Source organism: Scophthalmus maximus, chromosome 10 (assembly GCF_022379125.1).
Source record: "Scophthalmus maximus strain ysfricsl-2021 chromosome 10, ASM2237912v1, whole genome shotgun sequence".
Taxonomy (NCBI): Eukaryota; Metazoa; Chordata; class Actinopteri; order Pleuronectiformes; family Scophthalmidae; genus Scophthalmus; species Scophthalmus maximus.
The window spans coordinates 10,639,346-10,663,955 of record NC_061524.1 but is presented as its reverse complement, the minus strand read 5'-3'; the positions used below and the strand labels follow the sequence as shown (position 1 = coordinate 10,663,955).

Sequence of the window (24,610 nt, the reverse complement as noted above, 5' to 3'; positions counted from 1 at the left end):
GAGCCCGCGGTCCCGCTGCCTGCTGCACCGACTCGACAGCAGAGGATGACGCCATTTCTGAAGCTGACAGTCGGCAAAAAAAAAAAGGGGGGGGGGGGGGCACCTCGGCGCACAAAAAAAAAACTGGGATTTGCGGAGGACGGTGGCGGCGATTCACCTGCTCCCCCCCCCCCCCCCCGCCCCCCGGTCACGGCCGTTGGACGAATCTCTCGTTGTGGGTGTTTGTTTCATTTTATTTCTTTCAAACGGGAACACTGCTTCTTCGTCCGCCGCTCGTTTTCCCCTTCGTGTCTGTGGCGGTGCGCCGCTCTGCGGACCCGCGCTGGTGACCGAGCCGAACCGGAACCTCCGGGCGGAGCGCGTCGACCGCTGCGTCGGGTTGAGCGGCAGCGAGGCTCGGCGGTGCAGCCTCGCGGGTTACACAGGGAAGAAGAAGGAGGGGGAGGAGGAGAAGAAGAAGAGTCGCTTTCTTCCTCTCGAACACGTCCCCTTCGTCGACTGGTCCGGACATGTCGCCGACTGTCTCGCCGAGTAACGTCGCGGCTGCTCCGACAAAGAAACAGGTCGACGGAGCGGCTCGCAACAAGGTCACGCTCGCAACGCGGCGACGTCGCTTCAACAGCGGCCGCCGTGTCATTCGTTGTTGAGAAGAGGAAAAAGCCAAGGTGGCGGCCGCTCGCCCGCGATCTCTCGGTCCGCGGTGGACACTACGTCGCCCGCCCCAGACAAATTCCGCGACCGACCACCGCCGACAATAACGCGGACTCCACCGCCCGAGCCTCGACCATCCCCCCCCCCCCCTCGCTCCTTCAACATGGTGCCGCGGTCAACTGAAGCGGCGAGCCCGTTTAAAGCTCCCGATGTAACCCTCATCGGCGGGGATGTTGCTCATCGTGGAAATGTGTGCACACACACACACACACACACACACACACACACACACACACACACTCAGAATACTAATCACGCACGACACTAACCCGAGCAAAGGAAAATAGTCCACCTCGCGTCTGGTTGTAATGCCACGACCGATCGATCGGGCGAGTTCCTCGACACCAGGCAGCCCATCTCCCCCCCCTACCCACACTGGACGAGTCGACCGCGGGAGGCTAACGACACTGGTGGCACAAAAGAAAAGCCCGACGTTGCCGTTTTACCTGTGGAACTACAGACGTTTAGTCGACGGATCACATCCCGCAGCGGTGTCAGGCGCGTACACTGGTCGCACACGGTTCCGTGCAATATCACTTTTGACGGCCATCGGGGAGCACCACGACGGGCGCTGCTCGACGGCAACCTGCCCGGGGATTCCTCCGCACAACAACACAGCAGCACCCGGTGCTCGAAACTATTCAACCCCGGAGTAGCGTAACCTTTCACTGCGCGCATCAGCCTCATTTGGCTACGGCGTAACTTTGTTATCGAGCTGGCCCAAGTTTTCCTCCCGTATCCTCGACTGCTGCCCAGTCGCCCGATTCATTCATTTCCTTAAATCCCCCTGAACACACCGCGGCATTAGTTAACAAGTTAGCTGCCGTCAAGGTTGGCTCGGTAGCAGCAGGGAGGCAAGCTAGTGAAAATGTTCAAAATAGCGATGGCTCCGCCGATCAAAAAGCAGACTCACCTACGCCGTCAAGTTGAGAAACACTGGCGTTTTTCGACGAAAGTGTATCAGTAATCCATAGGAGCATGAATGTGCGGAACCTGGGAGGTTTAAACGTCGTCCGTTGACTCCCAGGCGATGTTGGATGCGGATGGTAGAAGTCGTTTTGCAGAGCGCTGCTGTTTGTCTTGAGTAGCTCGTCTAGCCTAGCTCTCGCTGTGATCCTTTCCCCGCCCCCCCCCACCTCGAGAATGATTGACGGCCACGTTGAGCCCGCCTCTCCGGGATCTACTTACGCCCATTGGATGTGACAGTGAAGGGAAACGCCTTAGCGCCGGCCCATTGGCTGATCTAGGAGAAAAATATCCATGGTTGACGTGTGCGGAGTCATCCACTGGTTGGTTGTCACAATACACGGAGAGGAAAAAAATGTTGAAAAAAAACTACAACCCAAGGGTTTGCAACACATTGGGTGTGTTCGATATGTGTTACAGGGCAGCCCTGATACCGCAGACGCGCGTTGTACCTATTCCTGAACAGGTCGGGAGATGCAAACGGGCGATGTAGAAATATAACTGCAACGCACTCTGCCCGAGGCGCCCATGTTACGTACTCTGCGCCTGCTCTGTGAGGAGACCGACGCATATTTAAAACCTCATCAAAACTAGCTTAATGTTGACAACTGTGTTTCCCACAGTTAGCGAGCTATAACGGCTGTAGCTTAGCATAAAGCATCCGGTGTGGCCGCGACGGTGATTGTCGACCGGCGTTGTAGTGGAACTTTTTTTCAAATTTTATTTTTGAAAGAGAAAGAACAGTGCTCAACGGTCGTATATCGGCGCGTTTCTCCTAGCCTGCTAACGCTAGCCAGGCGGCCGGCTGGCTAACAGGAACACAGGACCGGCGAGTCGGCGGACTGACACACCTCATCTGAGGTAGGTGGTGTCACACAATACGGTTTTATTTGAACATGTTGCTGTGTGTATGTATAATGTGGGTCACCATCATTTAAAGGTCAATGCTAATGTCGTTTACGTTTTCGATTTAAAAGGGATGGGAATTGTCAACATGATGGGAAAACAAGTAGCAGAGAACTTTGAGACTTTCTTTTAAAAAAAACATCAACTTGTCTTTCCTACTTTGTACACCCAGGCGCTGTGGTAGAATCTCAGCATCATAATGTGTCAGAGTGTGAATATGGAATAGATATTATTGAACTGGGAAATATATTTTTACATATATTATTTACACTTTCTAACCATAAATGTTAAGTGTGGTGGGATTATACCGAGTTAGCAGTGTATTTTATTGTATTGTATTAGCTTTCCAAAAGCAATAATGACTTGTTGAATAATACTGCCCAACCAAGGAGCTGGTCTGTCCTAATGTGACTTGTTGGAAATCTAATGCAACATTGTGTTATGTAATAGAAAATGTCATGTCACACACATGATCTGCATGTCTTTGGACTGTGGGAGGAACCCGGAGAGATCCCACGCATACACAGGGAGAACATGCAAACTCCACACACAAAGGAGAGTGTGGAGTTGGTTGGTTTGAACTGAGATTCGAACCCAGAAACTTCTTGCTGTGAGGCGAGAGTGCTAACCACTACACCACCGTGCAGCCCACTCATAGATCCGATCTTATTAATTATGTATTTTGGGCCTCTGATGAAACTAAACATATATATATATATATGCTGCATCACTCCTCATCAGTTTCTGTGGTTCGCCAGTAATGTGACTGCATTAGCTTATCCAGCCATGTGATGAATGTGTCACCATGCACAAGTGGATGTCACAGCTTTGCACGTGTCAGACACCCAGTTCATTACACTATGAAAGTAATTCATCAGATTTGTCAAAACCTATGATTCTTTGTTTGGTTGAGATGAATTAGAACAGTGTTTAATGTAGAGCTTTTCCAACAGCACAGTAGTTTTGCATCTCTCATCTAACTCTTAACTTACTGTGTCTCAATTATGTGCTCTTTATTATTTTCCACTTTTGTCCTTGTCAGGATCCTGTAGAATGATGACCCTGGTTTTCCAGGGATATGATTGGTCAGTAATTAGGCAGGTTTTGATCCGTTATCTGCTTTGTAGCAGATCGGCGTAAGTTGCCATGGTGATTTACCCCAAGAAGATGTGACCCAGCTTCGTAGTACTGGAAACTGAGTTAAATCGGAAGTTACTAAATCCTGCTTCGCAGTATTAAAATGTATCTTTGGTGATCCAATCACAAGTTCACAGCTCTAATTAGAGGTGAGGCACATTGACAGATCACCTACTCAGCTGATGTCCTCTGGCTTGCTATAGCCTACAGCAACAAAGCCTTCTTTTTGATTAATTGGCCTAATGTTCTTTGTCCTTCAGTGTTCATTTGTGTAAATTTGAAACTATGGATGGTGACTCAGGAGCAGCCTCTGAGCGAATTCTGCTGGAGCCATACACATATTTGTTGCAACTGCCAGGTGAGTCTTTTTTCATTGTCAATAATTGCATTGGTAGTGGAAGAGGTGGAGTCTTACAGACATGCAGCTGAAAGCTCATCAAAAGCCAGGTATGCTGCCGATGAGCTGTAGAGCCAACTTCATGTTATTGACACCCAATCATGGCGTTGGCATAATGCAGTGTGCACACAGCAGATATAACACAGAAGACACAAAAACAGAAACCGTAAAAGCATTAAAGTAGGAATTTTAACAGTCTTAAACTAAACTATATTATTTTTACATAGTACAGTTGAAATGCAGTCTTGACATATGACTCGCACATGGTCTCAAATTATGTTGTCAAGGCCTAAATTAAATGATTTTCAATTCAACATTTCAGCATAGAAACTATAGGCAGTGGGTTGGACATATTACCTCCAAATTATATTATGATGGAACAGTTTGAGAAATAAGAATTTTGATACCTATTCCGCTGTGAATAGGTCTGTGCATGCTTTACATGTCCCAGTGTTATTGAGTGTAAATTCTCTTGACAGACTGCTCATTTGCTGCTGTTTAAGAAATAACATTTTTTATTTCTTCAGGTCTGATTGATCACTTTTTGTCATTGGAGAAGTTACTGAGCAAACACCACAAATTCCTCTGGGCAAATAGGACAATGTCATGCGTCCATGTTAAGCCACTCTTAGATATGCTTTTGATAAGTGGAGTTAAAATGTTGTAAATCCATGTGAGGCTGACATTTGTTCTGTAAAGAATGTTTATTGCAGAATTTTGAATGTCTAAATGTTTGTTTCTCTGTTGCTATCTGCCTCTATCTGTGTTAAAATATAGATCTCAACAAACTGATTTCTCAAACATCAGTGATGTAAGGACTTAAAGGGGAAATATTAATATCAGCAAAGCCTAAGCTATAAGACCCCATTTTTAATTTAGATTTGTAACAATAGTCACTGTGGAGGAAGCAGTTACAGGTTATTCATTTCTGTGTCTGTGATTTATGAAATTGATTGAGCTATTTTTTAAGGTTTTTTTTTCTCCTCTCTTCTCAGGAAAGCAAGTGAGGACAAAACTCTCCCAAGCATTTAACCACTGGCTCAATGTTCCAGAGGACAAACTGCAGGTGAGGAACCGTCCATTTCAAGTCTCTTTTTACATTCAGAGTGTTTGTTGTAGCTGACTGTTCCTGGAAGATGAAATGACACTGTGTTCATCCTGAACAGGCAATTAATAACTCTGCGCCCTGGCTTAGCACATATGCATACAGTGAGTAGGTGTACAGAGCAGGACCGGTGTCATGCTGAATCCTGCCTGTCTGTCGAGGGTGATAAAATCTTAATGGATGTTATAAAAGGCGACATACGTGTTGTTCATGTAGTTGGATGCATTTTGTTTTTGCCTATGGTGCAGTGTTTGGTGATATATCAATTTGCTGTTGGTTTATCACTACTGGTGAACCTGTTTAGATTACCTGCAGTCAGTGGGTTAACCGTTTTATGAGAGGATTGTGAGGTTTGACTGTGTCTAGACATCTGAACCCATGGCCACATCACAGATTTTTGTGGAGCAATTGAAAAAGATCCAGTCTTGCTCTGGTGAAGGGCTGTTAAGCCAGTAGGGGAACAAGGGAGCCCATCAGAGGTTTTGTGGGTTAGGACTTCACTTTATGTGACTAAAATGATACCAAGCAATGTAAGACCAGTGCATCACGTGCTGTGCTGTGTTCACGTGTGTTTCAACCGACCATTTTCATGATGCAGCCCCCATCCCTGGAACAGAACACAGAGCATCTATTAATCTTGAATATAGAATAATGATCAATTTACATAGCAATGCAGCCTCAGAATGAGTTAATTATGTCAACATTACTGTAGTTATTATTCTCAAAAAAGCCTCTGATTGAGCCATTGATATATTTTGCTTACTAAATCATAAATCGTTAGTATTATTATAATTCAAACTATCACACTTAAATCCTTCCCACAGTGGATATATTAATAACACCTGCTCTGTTTGTTCTTTATTCCTCATTTTTAAATGAGCCTTTCTGACAAGGTTGTTGTTACATCTACTGGGCTTTCACATTGCTCAGTGGCGGCACATTAATAATAACTTTATTTAATAATATCATTCAGTGCACTTCTTACAAGGATAGTAAAATGGTGCAAGCTGACAATGCTCTTATTGGCAATACAATACAAACAAAATAAAGTACTATACAATAGAACTATAAACATAGTCATATCATCAAAGGCTTTCAAAATAAGTTTCCATTTCCATTAATCTAAGAGGATGAACCTGCCTGATACAATTTCTCTAAAGATTAATAACATTTGTGAAACGGGATCTTTGCCACATTAAAGTTTCAACACCTCACTGTTTCCTGTCTTGGTGCTCATGTTTATATATGTGCAGGTCATGTGATACTCAACTTGGCCCCTCCTACTACTACTCAGACAACTGGCTGAACAAGATCAACTTCTTTTATTAAACTTTGAATATGTTATGTTATGTCATCTGCCATTTTTCCCAGTGCCTCTTAGTATTCCCCTACATCATCCGAAAAGAACAAAGAATGTGAAAGAAAGACATCCCAGGGAGTTGATGTGTCATTAAATTATTCACTAATCTTTTCTTCTTTTTTTTAAGTCACTACACATTGTCCTTTTAAAAGTTTTCTTTTGGAAGTGGGATGTCTTGAAAGCATTGAAATCAATTTGACGTTTTTAAAAATGGGAGGTCATGAGAGTTAATAGTTTTACTATGCAGTATGTTCCAAATGGGTTTAGTGAATGGTAGGGAGAAGGAAATATTTGGAAGCCTTTAGGGTTTATTTCTTGTGTACTGCAGCCACATTAATCTCAAGTGAGGGAGGACTTCTTCTTCAGAAGTATCCTGATCACCCGAGCTAAGGATTAGCATAATTCACATCACACACACCTTACTAGGCACACGCATGCACCCACTCATCTATTACCGTGTTGTAACATGCAACTGACACATGTACAGAGAACAGGCTGATCAGCCTTCCTGCTTTTACCTCAGTGATATTAATTTCATATTAGCCATTCATTATTATACTGATAGCATTAGCACTGGCTAAATAGTGGTCCCTCAACCAGTACTGAAGATATGGAGACAAATCTATATTACCTGAATGTAAACAACACACTGTCATGGTGTTGCATGCTAAGCCTGTAAGGTCTGAGTAAGTGTGCTGTTCAACTGTTTCTGTTTTCTACTGCATCTTCCAGTGTGTAATGAAATGTGATGCCTCGTTCCAGGCCTTAAACAACATAAATAATTGCTTGCATGTGAAAGTAATAATGTTGTCAGTCACTTCTGAGGAATTATTGAATATTATCGATCAATTGTCATTTCAACCCTTCCCACCTCTACAGTATCCATCTAAGACTTTATTATTACAGTGGGGTGTGTGTCTTCAAAATGAATGAATTCAGTTTGCAAAATTAAAAAGGAGCAAGTCGTGCTGACATTTTCAACTCAGGAGCACGTGGTCCTTGAGGCTACAACAATTTGTAACCTTCGAGTTTGACCTATCACTAGTCGCCCTCGTTCATTGCCTCCAGAACGACTTTTGCTTCCCTGATAATTCCACTTTTGACAGAACTTCCTTGTTATTGTACAGTGGGTACTTGAGGTTTAATCTACCTCACATATCAAAGACTGTCTCCTCCCCGTTGCTCCCTCCGTCTCCCTCTCTGCGTAGCAGCTCTGTAAACTCCCGCTGAACCCATCATGCAGACTGAGAGTGCTCATCTCATCATTAGCACACTGCTGCCAAGAAGTTGCCGCCATGGAAACCACCGTGCCTTCAGATAGACTGAGGCAGTGACAGTGGCACACGGCCTCATTCATTTGGCCTTTATATTTTTACGTTTGTTTAGAGTTTTGCTTTTTTTCAAACCCCATATGTTCCTCTGTGCTGCATAGTACAGATCTGGGTTTGCAGGTTTGGGGAATTCCCTCTGTACGCATCAGCTGCCTTGCAACCTTTAGCTGACTGTCTTCCTCTTGTTCTCTCCGACAGTGTAGAAATGTTGGCTTTTAAATGCCGTCTCCTGTCTTTAACTTTGACAACATGTGCCATTCATGAACGTCTCCTGCCTAGGGCTCAGAGCTTCTTTTAACAACTAAATCATCCCTTTCAGACAGGTCATATATTTTACAGCCTTTAATGTGGTGGGGAGGATAACGATCTCACAGAGCTGATAAGAAGTTGCGATTGTAAAATGTAACATTGTTCTGCAGGAAGGGCTGATCAGGCTAGACAAGCGTTTGTATTGGAGCGTTTTTTTCTTCTTCCAGGAAATGATTCAGCTGCAAACGTTACCCTGACACGTCCTGACACATCTCATCTTGTGATCAGTTCAGTCGACAACGGCCTAAACAGCAACGCTCATTAAATATGTCGAGCTTTGCTGCATGAAATAGCTCTTCTGCTCTTTTGCCTAAATATCAATGCTTTCATTCGTAAAAGTGTTATGATGTTTATGATGACAGTGAAGGTTATGTTGGTTTCAAGCAAGCAGTCCACTTCTACTACAAAACAATGCAGAATCACCCTGTATTGTCCATTAATTAATTAGTAATACAAGACATTTAATGAGACCAACAGAAGGAATATGAAAATGATTATACTGTGACTCATGAGTATTTTACAAAAACTGTCTGGACGTCTGCCACATGTTCTTACATTTGCACACTACAGCCGCTGTTCCGTGTGCATGCGTGTGCGTGTGAGCGTGCGTGCGCAGCATGACCATGTAAGATGATACTTGTGGTGGTTAACAACCCCTGTACTCATCACCTACTGAAGTTCTTCTTATTGAGACAGGTTTATGTGTCATTTAGTATATTGGACCTGTTTGTTGTGAAGGATTCACTGCATTCTTAATGGATTACCGATTGTAGCTTTGGCAAACAGAGCAGGTTCCTGCCTCGGTAACCTCTGGTGATAATCTCAGGCATCTTGCGGAATCAGCGAAGGCACTTGGTACTTACTCTATTGTATCTATGCATTCATTTCTGTCTTCAACACCTTTTTAAATTGTCCTTCTCCACGTCCTTTGCACCCTTTTTTTCAGGACAAACAGCTTTATGTCTCAGACGTTATGTTACTATGAATAAAACATACTCAGAGTCAGACTCAGCATTATACAGCGCCTGACACTCAAATTCTAAAACTGGTAAATAGGTGATGCTTGTGTCTTGGGTTTGATAGCTGCTGTTGCTGTTGACTTGGATTTCAATTTTTTTTTTGATTGTGCCCGTGTTCCTTTATCCTGGCAGGAAATTATAATTCACAAAGACCACAGTCATGTTTCCAATGAACATTTGAATCTTCAATTATGTGGGGGGGTTTTGTTTATGTAATATTCCTCCGTCGTTCATGTTTGCATAATTCCTTGTGGCTTTGCCAACAACCGCCTCCCCTGTCCTGCGAGTGGCTCACTGAGGTTGCAGGGTGAGCGAGTGTCGAGACCCTGCCGAGGGGAGAGGTTGTGTTTGGCAGATCAACTGCTCAGCTGGCCCGGTCTTGGCCATCTGCCTGATCCACTAAGCGTCTCTTTGTGCTCCCCAGCCCCGAACAGACAGCTTTCATTACCAGGCCACACCACTTGTCTTTTAAATCAGCAGAGCACTCCAGCAGGCTGCGCTGCCAGCTCAGGACAGCAGACACCTGATGGCAACCCTGGTTGCTTTGTGTCAAACACGGACCTAAAAAAAAAGAAGAAGCCATCTTTGGTATTCAGACTGAGGGACAGCTCGCTGTGGCTGTGATACACCGGTCACTGCCATTATCTGACACCAAGCGAGTTCATCAAGCATCTCAAATATCTACGTAATGTGTTTTTCTACAACACTCTTGACTCACCACAACAGTGCATGCGTGCTACAGTTCTTACAGGGTCATAGCTGTCGGAGTTTGTCAATACTCTGCTCATTAGGGCTCTAAGGTTAAGTTCTCAGGCCTTGTCATTCTCTCAAGCCCCAGTTGGTCTCTTTTTCTCTCTCCCTCTCTCTAGCACATCTGAGTTTCAGAGCAAACCAGAAATAAAGATGTGGAAAAGTGAATCTGATTCTGACAGGACTGTGGCGTGTCTTTGCTGAACTCTTTATTCTCTCTGACAAACTGCCTGGTTTGATTTCAACAACAACTAGTTTGTCTGCAGATGAAGACTCTGCGCTATGGTGCAGACAAGAGTGTTGACATGGCTCCCTCTGCTGTTTACAAGTCGTAATGCATAATTTACACCGAGCTCCCAAGAACCTGTTACCATCTCTGTTACTAGTTTAAGAGTAGGAGAGCAGTATTGTAATGCTTGGATATTTTTATTCATCAATTTGTTTGTGTCATTTCCAGGTGATCATCGAGGTGACTGAGATGCTGCACAATGGCAGCCTGCTCATAGACGACATAGAGGACAGCTCCAAGCTGCGGCGAGGCTTCCCTGTGGCTCACAGCATCTATGGCATTCCCTCTGTTATCAACTCCGCCAATTACGTCTACTTCTTGGGGTTGGAAAAGGTGCTGACCCTGGAGCACCCAGAGGCCGTCCAAGTGTTTACCCGGCAGCTGCTGGAGCTGCACCGCGGCCAGGGCCTGGACATCCACTGGAGGGACACCTACACCTGTCCCACCGAGAAGGAGTACCGCAACATGGTGCTGCAGAAAACTGGAGGGCTCTTTGGCTTGGCCGTGGGCCTTATGCAGCTCTTCTCAGAGTGGAAACACGACCTGAAACCCCTTCTGGACACGCTCGGCCTCTTCTTCCAGATCCGCGACGACTATGCCAACCTCAGCTCCCAGGAGTACAGCGAGAACAAAAGCTTCTGTGAGGACCTGACCGAGGGCAAGTTCTCCTTCCCCACCATTCATGCCATATGGTCGCGTCCAGAGAGCACCCAGGTGCAGAACATCCTGAGGCAGCGCACAGAGAACGTGGACATCAAACGATACTGCGTGGACTACCTGGAGAAGGTAGGCTCGTTTGCGTACACCCGCGAGACTCTGCGGGACCTGGAAGCGGAGTCCTACCGGCTCATCAGGGGCTTCGGGGGAAACCCTCAACTGGAGAGCCTGATCAAACACCTCAGCCAAATGCACCGCGAAGCAGAAGACAAGGCAAAGTCCAGTACTGAGCCACACTCAAGCCAAAACCACTGACCTCATCCGCCGTTCGCTGCTGCATTACCCACATCCCACCACTGCACACTCAACTAACACAGGAGCTTTGCTAATAACACTGACGCAGACAGACACCCCCCCCCCCCCCCCCAAAATAAATGCACAACAACACATATTGCTACGTTAACAAAAAACCATTCACAAGTCACAATCAATCATCACGTGAGTTATGGTCGACAGCTTGGACTGCAGCCCCAAATGTTGCCTTTATCTTTTGTGTGCTCGGTGGCATCCTGCAAGTGTTGCTTAACAAAGTCAATCATCACCAATGTTTGCATCCAAGTTTATCAGTGCAGTCAGTGAAAGAAATTAATTAAAGTAGAAAAGAAATGTCCTATGGTTTCAGGTTTGCTTTTCATGAAAATCAAAATTGACAAGATGTGTGTGTGTTTAAACGCCTTGTTTTCAACATGTGATACAGTGCATAAAAATGTATTCTTAGTGTTTTGCCAATTGCCACCCAAATTGAGAATTGTTCATGTTGGGCAGATTGAGTGAGCTGGATGTTATTTAAAATAAGTTGTGGATGTCTCGAGCGTATGATGTGTGATTTGGGGATCCTTAATCATTAAGCCGCCAGAGTGCCAATGATGTGGAAAAGACCTCCTCAACTCAATCGTCTCCTTGTTATGTAACATGCCCGTATTATATGCAAAGTGGCCCTTGAGTTGTTTATGCTCAGCTGTTTTTTTGAATACGGTGTTGATGCTTTGGTTTATTGTTTTCCACCTTGTTCAGATTGAGCACAGCTCTTCACATCTCTTATGTTTTTGCAGGGAGATTTATTGAATAAAAAATCCTTTGAGGATCAACCCGTGGGCTCGTCCGACTTCTTTGAACTAAGTTCCACATTGAGTGTGTGGAACCGAAGCTGGTTTGGGCGTAAATGCTTTTTGTACTGGACATGTTCAACGTGATTGGGAAAGAGAGCGACTCTTCTCCAGGGATGAGCAGCAGCATCGACTGAGCACATGGGTGTAACTGAAAATCAATGTGCGTCTGTCAACCTTTCCCTGTAGTTATGGGCTTCTTCCTACACTGAACCTGACATTGACCCTACACACATACACACTATTAACATCATCCACTGTATAATTAATCAAAAACCTTCTCGTGGTACCTCAGATCCATGTGAGATAGTTTTGCAACTGCTTGCTGAACAGAGCAGGCTGCGAGGTGATGCGAGCCGGCTGATGCAAGTTATTATTTCATTTCCTGCTGCATGTTTTGTTTTGAGGAGCCTCCACACAGGGTGGTGGCTATGGATGTCTTTGCTGCCAGTCTGCTCTGACATACAGGGCACCAGTCATCTCCATCCTGTATTATCTGCTGCTTCTGTTAATACTGTTGAGTTTTAGTCCCCCCCCTTAGCTGCTGAAAAGGATGCGCAGCACTGTGGATAGAGGATATCTGTCCCTGGCAGCTCTGTTGACTCACTGAATCTATTGCTCCTGATAACTGCAATTCAATTAATTTGGTGGAGTTTTTGGGGGGGATTTACTTGTGGCTTCTCTGAAAATCAATTCATCAAGATGACAAATTCCTGAGAATCTAGGGGACCGGCTCCAGCGCTAATTTTCCTTCCAAACAGCCACAAGTGCAGGAAAATGTGATGCAAATGCTTTTCTGATTTGATAAACAGCCGGGACCCATGAAGTGGCTTTCGCAGAGCTGACTTAAGTCCATCACAATAATCAAAGCCTCTCACGCTTCTCATTTCTCCTCTCCCACTCTCTAAGGTTGACTAGATTGATTTTCTCCGCCCACAGTGTCTGAGTTCTCTTTGGGAGCAAAACAGAATAGCTTTTGTGTGAAGAGCGACAAGGCTCACTCACCGTCTCCCTCATCCCCTGCAAGCTTTGGATTATTTATCACCGGGCTGCGCTTTACACGTCTGTTTTGCTCGGTAGCACTCCAACCAATATTTCATGAATATTCTTGTGGCGACAGCAAACATTTGAAAACCTCATTGCTGAGAATGGGAATAGACGCTGCAGTGTTTGTCAACCTTCACTGGTTTCAATCTTTTTTGGTGATTCTGCTGAACTGAAATCTCACTTTCTAGAGTTATTTGCATTTTTTTTTTTTAAATTGACTTGGGTAAAGTTTTTTCTGAGACTGCGTTCTTTTTCAGGTGCACTTTGTTTTTCGACAGATGTACAGTTTGACACCTCAGAGTTGTTAGTATAAATTCATTCCTTTACTGTATAGGGCTGCCGAGCCGGAACAACTGGCGTGACATTTTATTCCAGAACAAGACCACCAATGTCAAACTGGTCGACGTATTGAATCATTCTCGTCCAGAGATGCTTTCAAGGACAGAAGCACGTATTTGTTCACAGTCATGAGCAAGGATAAGGCAGGGGATAGTCTGTACTTTTGTTATTGTTAATGCTTTACAATGAACAAAACCAAAACTCTGACACCAGACCAATGAGCAAATTCAAGACAGAATAATTGTCAGTGATGACAGGGATGATTGTCTCTCACAAAAAGAAAACGTGGCAGTAAATCTGCCACGTTGCTGCAGCAGGGTTCAAGTGTGCTTATGAAATCTCCACGATTCACTCCGCATTCGTCATCGCTTGGTCAAAGACAAACAATGAGAAGGTGTAATTATGTCTGTTGACCTTCCTCCGAATGCGTCGTGTAAACCGAACCACAGTGTCACACAATTCACAGCTGCGTCCTGTTCGCACAAAGTGACATCCGTAACCTCGACGTGCATGGAAATGAGTCGGAGGGAGAGCGAGAGAGGGAGCTGTGGGTGCAAGTTGTGTGTCTAATAATATCCCCTCATTCCTGCGAATGAGACTCAGACAAATACTGATTTCTGATGCCGGGTGTCATGAATAAATGATTTCCTCCTCGTTTTAGTGCACACAGGGGAGGGGGGGGGGGGCTGATTGACAGCAATGTGTAATTTTCTGCAAGGAGACCTGAAGAATCTGGAGTTATTTGAATGAATTTGAAAGTATATGCAGAACCCCTCAGCAGACTGTGTGAAGCTCCTCTTTCTAAGATCTGGGCCAGCAGTGCCTCATCTAGTTGAAATAGCTAAAAGTATCTGATAGATAGCCGGAATATTTAGCAAAGACCAATGCATTTAAAGTTGGAAAAGATTAACGTGATGGTTGAATGGCTGCAATAAAATTTGATGGAATGATTGTAAAGAAAGACTAATGAACAGCTAAGATATCTAAACGTGATGGATAAACAGTTGAATTAGTGGGTTAAAATTTGAATCCGTTTGTTTACAAGAAACAGATGATTTGTTGCAGTGTCCAGCTTTCCACAAATCCAAATCGTAGAAGTACAAATGCAAACCTAACCAAGGCAACCGTAACAATGATAATTCAACTGGATAAAAAAATACCTATAGTTTTACATTATGTGTAAAACCAAGTCATTTTCAGCTCATGTTTGTTGATGAAGGGGCAACTCCGATGAGTTTCGGTGCCCCTTCATCAACCCCCCAAAAAAGACTCTTAACACTCAAATAAAATTAAATGTCTGGCAGAGTCAGACATCAAGAAACTAGGACTCAAATTTGTAAAGTCAACACAGTCCTGAATTCAATCTGCAGCGCGAGAGGAAGATGAGTTTTGGGAGGAGGTGAGACTTCAGATGAAAAGGATTTCATAAATACAATTAACTCGAGTGCCCAACTTCCCTGTATTTTCTCAGAGCCAAGCTTGTCACGGGCTAAACGGATGATTGCACTTTGATGGCAAAATATTAATAGAGTGAAAATAAATCAGTGGTTCGGGGAATTGTACACTTGTCGTTGCCTAGAAAACTTTGCATGCACGCACACACACGCTGAAGGGCAGAGACTATTCAAGATGTGTGGTATCTATTAATATCAGTCGTATGGATGAATCAGATTCTGTGAGATGAGCTTTTTTCCCCATTATGCTCGGTTTTGTTGTCAATATTTTTCCAGTTCTGCTTCTTAAGTCTTTGAGCATTTGGGAGTGACTTCATGTTCACAAATATTGATCTGTCAGAGAACAAAAGGAGTTCCCGCTCAACACAACATTATTTCACACCATTTAACTCTTACTTGTGCTGATACATGCTCCTCTGAATATGAAGCAGTTCTCACTACATTGAATCAACAATATTTCAAACAGTATATATCAACAGGGGGTCAAAGATTAGGTCAAAGGTAAACAGCCTGAGAAGGTAAGGTTCGGTTCAGCTGAATTGGAGGTCTGGTTTGATGGGCATGTATGTGAGAGCAGGGCTTGAATAAAAAGATGGCAGATTTAGAAAATGCTCATCACTTAAACATTTTACATCCGTGTGTGACAATAACTGCGTTAATCACAGTTTAGACAAATCCAATAACTTCCATCTCCTAAAGAAGCACTGGTGCGTGTTATTTCCACGCTTCTCTCGGTTCACAGTGAAGAGCCTCAGGCCAAATCAGCGAGGCAGGCTGATGGGGTGAGAAATGCCGTCCTTATCTATGAAGGGGAGTGGAACAGCGGCGGATGTGACTCGGTTATCATGCAGCTCACTGAAAGATAGCTGGCGAAAGGTAAAGACGAGGAGGAAGAGGAATGTGTCTTCCAACGTCGGGTTAATTGCAGGAATAGATTTCTTGGCAGGTGGGACGGGCCTAAATAAAATAAGTGGCTCATCTCATCCTCCATTTGTAAAATATTTTGTATCTTCTTTCATTATTCTCCAAAATATACAGCAAGGCAATCTGACTCTAGTGAGTATGCATCAGTTACTTGGCTACACTTCAGTAAACAAACATCTTTGCAGCAATAACCGCAGGAGGCTTATTGAAACGCTCACCACATTTGATTCATGTCAACATTTTAAAAAGTGTGTGTTGACTTGATGTGTTCAGTCCTACTGATCAATTCGGGGCCAAAGTGCTCAGCGGGGTTTCCTGTTCGTCCCTCCAGCGACTCACTGTCTCAAGAAAAACAATCGCTGACGGAGATCAGAGAGATTTTTAAGGTTGTCGCACTTCTTTTACTTCTTTTTCTTAACAGCATGAGCAAAGTCTGTCTGCTGACAGTGACTGCTGAGTGAGCAGCACTGACCGCTAAGAACTGAGCCAACACACAGAATCAGAAGCAGTTTCCCCCCAAAAATAAATGACAACAATGTCAATCTCTCATAAGCGTTTCTTTATTACCTGTGAGGAGGGTTTGGTAAAACCAGTGTTAACCTAGTGAGTCTATTTCACAGTCACTCACTGGCTGCTTTGTCAAGTTCGAAAAAATACATTGTGTTGCAAACACAACACTGTGTGTCGACATACGCACGGTATGACGCCTGACAGGTACAGTAAGGCCACATCACTATTTGCACAATGACAGTTACAGTACAAACCGCGTGTGTTTGACAAAAGCTCGTCATAAATCTACAAATAGTGACTGAGGAGGGATGAAAAGCCTAAGACAATAATTTACAAAACATAGCAATGTGAAGCAGTCATCTTTAAAATACCATCAAATATCTTTCTTTTTTTTAAACTATAAGGTTCAAGTCTGTGAAATATCAGAGCAGGAGTAAATATAATATTACAAAGTTCTCGAGTCTCACAGCACAACATGCTGGTATTGCACATGGTTCTTGTCCACCACTATCTGTTACCACAGTACTACAACATCTTTAAACCCACTGTCTGTTTCCACGTTGTCTGTTCCACTGAAGACAAATTTTAATAACTGATTTCATCATACAAATACTGGCAGTACGCTACAGCTAAATGTTTTTGATGCTTTCTGAAGCTGCCAATGATTCATTATGTTGGCTGAGTATTTTGTGAAAATGAAGAACCTGCAATGGAATCTCAACATATTTAAGATCTTCTTTTTTTTACCCGACATAAAATCACACGCAAACATTTTTTTCTATCATATAACAAATATTGATAAAACTCTGGAACATCTCAGTTTGGGGTTTGAAGGGAACCACAGGAACCGAAGTGACAACCATGTGCTGAGTGCATATTACCCACGTGGTGAACCCGATTCAGTGGCCCCAGGGACAACCGCAGGGGTCTCCACAGGCCCGCTTCCTGTCCCAGAGCACGTGCAGCTCCTCGGCCGTGTGCTGGGGGGACGACAGCATGTCCAGGTAGCACTCCTTCTCACACAGCCAGCCTGAGTCCTGGAGGTGGAGGGGGGGGGACACTGACTGTGTTAACATGCACACAGTGATGAGGGTATTAGTCACACATTCAGGTTCAGGTTGAATTACCCAGGTTGAACTGTGAACATGCACCTTTGATGAGCTGTAACTGAACCACATGTTGCCAGAATCAAACCAGTGAACACAACCTTCCTGTTGATCTGTAGAACGAAGGCAATCTCAATTTTCAGTTCTGCCTGTGCCATGTACACGTTGCAGCTAACGGCAAGATTTCAGAGCAAGAGCAAAAAGACATTCATCATTTTGAGCTCACGAAGCGTGAATCGTTTTCAATGTTCATCTTTCTGCTGTCCTATTGATGTGGACTTAACTTGAGTATCCCTGTTGCCAACAAACCATAATCTAAATCGTTTGTGATCATGATGTTTCGCTGACACCTCTGGATGTCATTCCTCTATTACCTGATATTTCTGTGGTCCAACAGCAGCCATCCATATCCCCATGCTCACATCTTCTCCCTGCAACAACACGTCCAGGAGTCATTCCTCACATTATGTTCACGATCGTCTGCCAAGTATTTCCCCACAGTTGCTTGGTGCGTTACCTGGTAGGCTTTCAGCTTCTCTGCATTACTGGCAAGCCACTGGACCAGGTCACGAGAGACCACGTAGCCTGAGCCGCACGCAAACGCCGGGTAGGCTGGACTGGCGTACTCCAGCTCCTGCCACTTCCCAATACGATCCACTGCCCAGCTCTGCCTGAAACTAGGTCAGGACGGCAGATACGTTATCGTCACATCACGTCTTCCTTCCGCCTGACACTTCCAATCGTTTTGACAATGCAAACTCGGTTGAGTTGCAAACACAGACAGACTCAAATCGTAAGCTAAAATATACATTGTCAAAAGGAGCGGACACCAAATATTACTTACTTGCCCCACCAGAAATTGCTGCGCTTGAGACCCTTGTGGTCAATCTTCATTAACACCGAGTCAACGTCGATGTAACAATCATCATCCGTCTTCAGCAGCAGATTAAAGTCAGCATTTCCCACAGACCTGTCAGAGAGGGAAAGTGTAACCTTAATTAAAGCCCACCTATTCTTTTTTTGTTGTTGCAATATTCAGAGTGGATTTACTTTCAAATACCACAGAGTGAAGGGCAAGGTGTCTCGTAACGAAATAAAACACTCGCCAAATCAAATATTAAGACCACTCTGTGTTTCGCCACATGATGACTCACGACTACTTTTACCCCGACTGCAATTGTGATTCTAACGAGGACACGTTTTGATGCGACGACACACTTTTCATTTCAGGTCGCTGATTTCCTCAGAGGGCCCGGGCAATTTGGAGACAGAGAAGCAAGTCATTAGCACTTGGCATACCATTTATAGAACTGAAGCAGTTTTGAAGGCACGTTCCTGTAGGTGTCAACTACGTCCACGAAAACCATGTCGCCGTGCCTCAGGCTCTCTCGCTGCAAGGCAGCGTCCTCCTGCCTCAGCCTGGAGGCGTGGTGCTCGGTCCGGGCCGGGCGACCTCGCAGGAGGCCGGACAGACCGTCTTCATCTGACACACAGGCGGTGATGGGCACAGGGAGGTGCATGGGGGGGTTATGACAGGCTCTTTTGAGAGATAGTAAATCACTGGCTGGCAAAACAATCTGATCAAATTATAACAGTTTTACAGAATGGATCATTAGCTCTGTTTACAGAGATATTGAATGGGGAATTTAATCTTCTTTTGACCAAAATGGCTACAAATCCATTCTCGGATAAACTGAAATGCAAATACACGCAGGAGGTAAAATCAATAATGTAACACAACAGGAATGAAAAGAAAAAAACATGTTATTTCCTATTTGACACGTTCCTATGCAAGAGCCCTGAGGTGATAAGGAGCTAATCTCATAACCTGCCAGAGTGAACAACGGTTTTTGGAATTTTTAAATAGGGACTCCTTTACAACTTTTGTCTCAAAGAGTGATTCTGATCCAACTGTGTCATATAAAGTTCAGATTCAATTCTGTTGCAGGACCAACCGTAAATTGTAAAGGTGAACCCTCCCGCCAAACCAGGAAATCCAAGAGCACTTCGATGAGGCAGTGTGCCTTCTGCGATCTGCAATCCAAAGAAAATACAAAAAAAGGGGGGGGACTTCTTTGAAATCTCTTGAACTTTGATTTATTTAATAGAATTTATATTTATTTATACATTTATTGTTGACGCCACATGTCGCCACGTACGGAGGAGATTTTGAGGACGCCTCCTCCGTCATTGAGCTGCACAGAGGAGTTGACTGTTGTCAATCCAGAAGAGTCCAGACTCTCCCACACCAGCGTCCCCTCAAAACCCTGGATGAAGAACAGAAACAAGTTTGGTTTTGTCTACAGATTAAAACTTTATATTTAAAATTGCTACCAATAGTTACCATTCTCTGTAAAGATAAATTAAACATGTTGGAGACTTTCTGTTTTTGGATGGTTGGGTGTTGGTTGGGGGACTTTGAGTTTGGTGTCTCTACGGTCCTGGTGAGGTCGTGAGTATATTTGAAACTGACCTTAGGCAAGATGAACTGCTCGACCGGTTTGTACCACACTCCGTTCACCATGGTCCCGGTGCTGATGGCACTGAACCGAGCAGTAACCACAGCCTCCTGCAAGAAGTTGAAAAAAACAATACTTGTTTTTTACCTCAGTGGCAGTAAACAGTAGCAGCAGCAGCTGCCCCCAGGCTGTGTATCCAACAGTCTCCACTGAAACACAGCAGGACAGATACTTTATGCTTAGAGGTCCAGGCCCTGTTACCTCCTGGTCCAGCTGGAGAAGCTTCACCGTGATGTTGCTCTGAAGCTCAGGCCGGGTCCCGCTGGGAAACACCCCCAGCCTGGTGATCACCACCGGGTGCAGGACCTTGAAATCCAGGGCGATGGCCGATGCGTCGGATGGGGCGAGTGCCGAGGGGTCAGACACCGTCACGATCTCGACCTCTGCGTCCTGCCCCGTCACTGGGAAGGCAGGGGAGGGGAGGAGGAAGGGCAGACAGTTACTGCACAAGCAAAGGGGAAATTTATTGCGATCCTAACTTGCTGATTGTCTCTTTTCAGAGATGAAGAGCGAGGAGAGGGGAGAGCGTATCGGAGAAGAAGGCAGTCTCTGGTAAAGCAACACCATCAGCACTTTAAAGAAGCTGGTTCCTGGGATAGCTGTCTTTAAAGTGAGTGTCTGCTCGTGAGTGTGGTTTCCCTAATTACAAAAGAGCAGTTTATTACCCAGGAGATCAATGAAAAGATCAAGGCTGTTAAAGGAAAGCAGGCTTTTTGCTTCATATATGTTCGACACAGGTTGTGCCGCCTGCTCCAAAATAAAAGGCAAGGAATCAAAGACAAAGAGAGAGCACGCATTTATCAAACCCAATGTCTCTCACGCTGATAGTCCAATGGAGCAGCAGGATTTTGGCAGCATGTGAAGATATATTTGATATTCCTGTGCAGACTAAATACAAAGCCTGTGCAAATTTGTCAAAACAAATAACAACAGCGCTGCACTGTCCAGCATGAGACCGCTGGTCTTCTCAGAAGTTAAATAACACAACTTGGCATGAACCATACATTGTTAACAGAAAATTGACTTATTATTTAATATTTGTTGGTGATTATCTTTTTTTCAATGCCACTAACAACTATTGTTCCACATTATTCTCTTCATAATTTACATTTATATGATCTGTTTATTTTCTTGATAAACTGTGCAAAAACCCAATAAAGTCAATTACTCCCATATATGTGCAAATATTCAGAGTTGAGAAGGTTGAACCAGTGACTTTTTAGCATTTAATGCTTCATGCTACTCACATAAGACAAGAAACTTTTAAATCTTTAAATCATTGCTCATGTCTCAACGTCTTTGAACATCATTAAGAATTTGACTCTTTCTCACTACCACCAAGCTCCAGCCCCTGTGTTGGGGGCAGTTTATCTTCAAGGGGCAGAAAACGATGTTGATGTTTTGACTGCGCTGGTTGGGACTCGAACCTGTGGCCTCGGGCATGGGATTCGAACCACAAGACCAAAACCCCTGAGTCGCAGAGTCATTTTTTTTTCTTCAATTTACGGAGCCAGGGCTACGCCACATACCCAGATTTTTTTTGCGGTGCACACACAGAAATGACAGCTAGCGGATCATGAAGAAATATTCACTGAATTTTACAAAGAGTATATTGGACCAAAATTGCTAACTGCCCCGTTAAGTTTGAGATCATGCTAAATGGCATTCACCTTTATCCCCAAGCATAAAACAAAGATCCCGGTGATGAAAGGAGCAGAAAGAAAACACACTTCAGCAACGATCATTTGACCTGAATCCCGAGTCAGGAACCCAACTGTGTTTAAAAGCAGCCAGTCTCTTTCTCTTCCAATCACAGCGAGCGTCGCTCGCACCATAGCTTCTGCCCACCCACCTCTGATTCTGAAGCAAATCACATCAACACTTGAAGCCATTAACACGCTGCCCGAGAGCAGAGAACAGGCTGCAAATAAACCATCACCACGACCCTAAAGACCGTCGCCTATTCTGATGAGCAGGAATGAAGTCTCACACGGTCAGCAAGGAGAAAAGTAGTGAAACGTCTCGAATGGACGATCGGACTGAAAATTTCAACGCAGACATTTACTCTGACAGTGAGCATGTTCCGTTTCAGATAGCTTTACTTTTCGAGTGTTAGTAGGCGGTTCTGGTTACAGCTGAAGCAGCAGCGTCTACTGTCAGACCTTTCTGCTTTGGCCTTGGGTATGGAAAGGAAAAAGACAGTGTCCTTGGGCTCTGGGGGAACATGAATAAAGGGGTTTTACTTCTTTTCTAAAGAAAAAAAAAATTCTTTTCATTCTTTCAACTCATCTCCAAGGCTATTCAGCCTCAGCTCCACCATTAACAAATGCACACGCAAAGCAACAGATTGCAGAACAGAACATCTCTCGGTATTACGGCTAATGTCCACCCATTAGTGTATGAGACTGATTAATGATGTTGTTTTTTTCTGTACCTGGCTCTGTGAAGTTCAGGATGGAGCAGGAGTACGGATCCTCCCTGTCCTCCTCCGGAATCGGACACCCATGTTTACCCACGATGAATTTCACCCCCACTCTGAAAATAAAGCACCAACACCACTTCGTTATAGTCACCTTTCCTCTTTTTTTTTTTGTGAGTGTGCGAATATTAGGCAACAGGTCTTCAAAAGCTTGTCCATCTATCAGCCCTCCGTTACCATGGTTACTGAGGGTTGCTTAAAGGCCATCACACCTTATCTGTGCTTAGATCACTGAATGAGAAGGAAATGGACCTTAGAGAAGAATGAAAGGAGAACAGCACTGGCCGCTAGTCAGGTAAAGAATAAATGGAGAGAAAAAGGGATGATGTTGCAGCCAGTTATTTATTTTTCTCTATGTGAATCTGACATGGGGAGAAAAAAGGAGAAAAGACAAAGTGGTGAAGTTGAAGATTCCAGCCTACAGACCTGTGCCGGAAGTGGGGGTGATGTTGGATGTAGCCCTGCCAGGTCTCCCTTATCGCTTGTCGCAGTTCATAATGATGTCTTGCTGACAGCACTCCCACCAGAACTTCATAGTAAGGTAATGCTTCATCTGTATAGAAACAAACAAACGGGACACACGCAAAAACAATATTCACATTCTTTGATAGAAAATAAAAAACTAGAAAAACCAACAGGATGCAACAGCAGCAGACAGTGATGAGGTAAACTACAACCTACACTCTGTGACAACAGAGATCAAAATAAAAAAATCACACTTCATGCTTGATTTATAATAATAATTAATAATTAATTTATGCTTCCCATTCCAGGTCCTGACAGCAGTTTCCTCCTATGTTTACTTTGCACTGATGCATCCCATAATTCAGCTCATGGAAATGAATGTCCCCGTGCATCAAATGGTGGCTAAACTATATTCCGCTGATAATAATAATAAAAAAGGCGGGTTCTCCGTCTGGACAATGCGTGATAATCCGTCTGAAGGCAGAGACGCTCGGCTCGCTTCAGTCTGCAGACGTTACACTTCCCCAGCAACGCCCCAACACTGACTCAAGTGTTACACTTACATTATTTCCCACTAAAACACACGCAAACACACACGCAAACACACACACACACACGCACACACACACACACACACACACACACTCTAGTGCCAACAAACAGGCAGACGAACATGCATTAACTACACGCTCGAACAACAAACTAACAACCACAACACACACACACGCACACGCACACACACACGCGCACACACACACCGGAAAAGTTGCAAGGCTGCGCGGAGGTGAGCACCGCGGCTCGGGGTTAACAGAAAAAGTACCCGAGTGTGTGGTGTTGTCCGGCGGGCTGGAGGAGGGTCGCTGTGCCCACCACAAGTGCACCAGGACGGCAACGGCACAGGGCAGCAGAACGAGCGCTAGCGTCCGCATGGACGGAGCCCTTCATTCAGCCGGAGCAGCCTTCGGCGTTCAGCGGCGCGGAGCCTCTTCCTGAGCCGCGCGGCGCTGCACGGTGTGTGGAGCCGCTCCGAGTGTGTGCGCTCCCTCCGTCCTCCTCCTCAGCTCTCCGCCGGGCTCGGCTCTCACCACCGCCTCATGTCCGCCTCCGCCGCCCGGAGAGCTGGGCCAATGGGAGACGAGGAGCCGTGTCGCGGTGCACTGTGGGAGATGGAGTTCAACAACACCCCGCCGATCAGACCCAATGCAGCGCGAGCCTGAAGAATGGACGTGATTGTATTGTCATAATGGATATGCCCCATAAAAATAGATCCATAATCTTCATACAAACACAATAATTACTTTATTTTTATCATCGTATATCATTATATCTTCAAATATTTAACAAAACAGAAAGAACACTGTATATTTCAATACTATCATTTTATTTCATTTAACTATGTGTCATATTATTGGATCATTATTACTGATGCATTCATTTATGTATCTATTTATTCTAATTTGGTTTCATCTGTGTATGTCCTATTAAGAAAGGTAAATGTGTGCACTACACTAGGTCCAAATCGTACACGTATACACATTTAACATGTCTACATTGAAAATGTTAGTTTCAATCTCCACTCAAACCACATTGAGGGAAACAGAAGGATATAGTACACAATGCTACACACTACCACCGCAGACACGTTTTTCTTTCTTTTTGTGTAC

General features: G+C 44.5%; 3 protein-coding genes across 8 annotated transcripts in view; 1 reads left to right on the top strand and 2 right to left on the bottom strand.

Annotated features, from left to right (window-relative positions):
* Window positions 1-1,824, bottom strand: part of arid4b (AT-rich interaction domain 4B) — a 36,383-nt gene extending 34,559 nt beyond the window's left edge. For all 3 annotated transcript variants that reach the window (XM_047335292.1, XM_047335293.1, XM_047335294.1), the window contains exon 1: window positions 1,625-1,824. The gene's annotated coding sequence lies outside the window, so the exon portion shown is untranslated. The remainder of the gene's footprint in view (window positions 1-1,624) is intronic.
* A 175-nt stretch (window positions 1,825-1,999) lies between these two features.
* ggps1 (geranylgeranyl diphosphate synthase 1) lies at window positions 2,000-11,357 on the top strand. 2 transcript variants are annotated; one of them, XM_035605137.2, is made up of 4 exons: window positions 2,000-2,538; window positions 3,981-4,078; window positions 5,113-5,183; window positions 10,449-11,357. In XM_035605137.2, the coding sequence occupies exons 2-4, from the start codon at window positions 4,006-4,008 to the stop codon at window positions 11,250-11,252; spliced, it is 948 nt and encodes a 315-aa protein (XP_035461030.1). In that variant the 5' UTR covers window positions 2,000-2,538; window positions 3,981-4,005; the 3' UTR covers window positions 11,253-11,357. The 2 variants fall into 2 exon arrangements, with proteins under 2 accessions (XP_035461030.1, XP_035461031.1); XM_035605138.2 differs by lacking the exons at window positions 2,000-2,538; window positions 5,113-5,183 and having other exon boundaries at window positions 4,010-4,078.
* A 5,048-nt stretch (window positions 11,358-16,405) lies between these two features.
* On the bottom strand, window positions 16,406-24,057 carry b3galnt2 (beta-1,3-N-acetylgalactosaminyltransferase 2). Of its 3 annotated transcripts, XM_035606644.2 has the most exons (13): window positions 23,767-24,057; window positions 22,908-23,034; window positions 22,437-22,537; window positions 20,204-20,403; window positions 19,957-20,052; window positions 19,643-19,750; window positions 19,439-19,517; window positions 18,783-18,966; window positions 18,328-18,453; window positions 18,001-18,160; window positions 17,858-17,914; window positions 17,529-17,596; window positions 16,406-17,414 (listed from the first exon to the last, which is right to left on the bottom strand). In XM_035606644.2, exons 1-13 carry the CDS (start codon window positions 23,873-23,875, stop codon window positions 17,255-17,257), a joined length of 1,575 nt encoding a protein of 524 aa, XP_035462537.2. In that variant the 5' UTR covers window positions 23,876-24,057; the 3' UTR covers window positions 16,406-17,254. The 3 variants fall into 3 exon arrangements, with proteins under 3 accessions (XP_035462537.2, XP_035462538.2, XP_035462540.2); XM_035606645.2 differs by lacking the exon at window positions 17,529-17,596 and having other exon boundaries at window positions 16,406-17,441; window positions 23,767-24,056; XM_035606647.2 differs by lacking the exon at window positions 17,529-17,596 and having other exon boundaries at window positions 23,767-24,054.
* Between the last annotated feature and the right edge of the window lie 553 nt (window positions 24,058-24,610).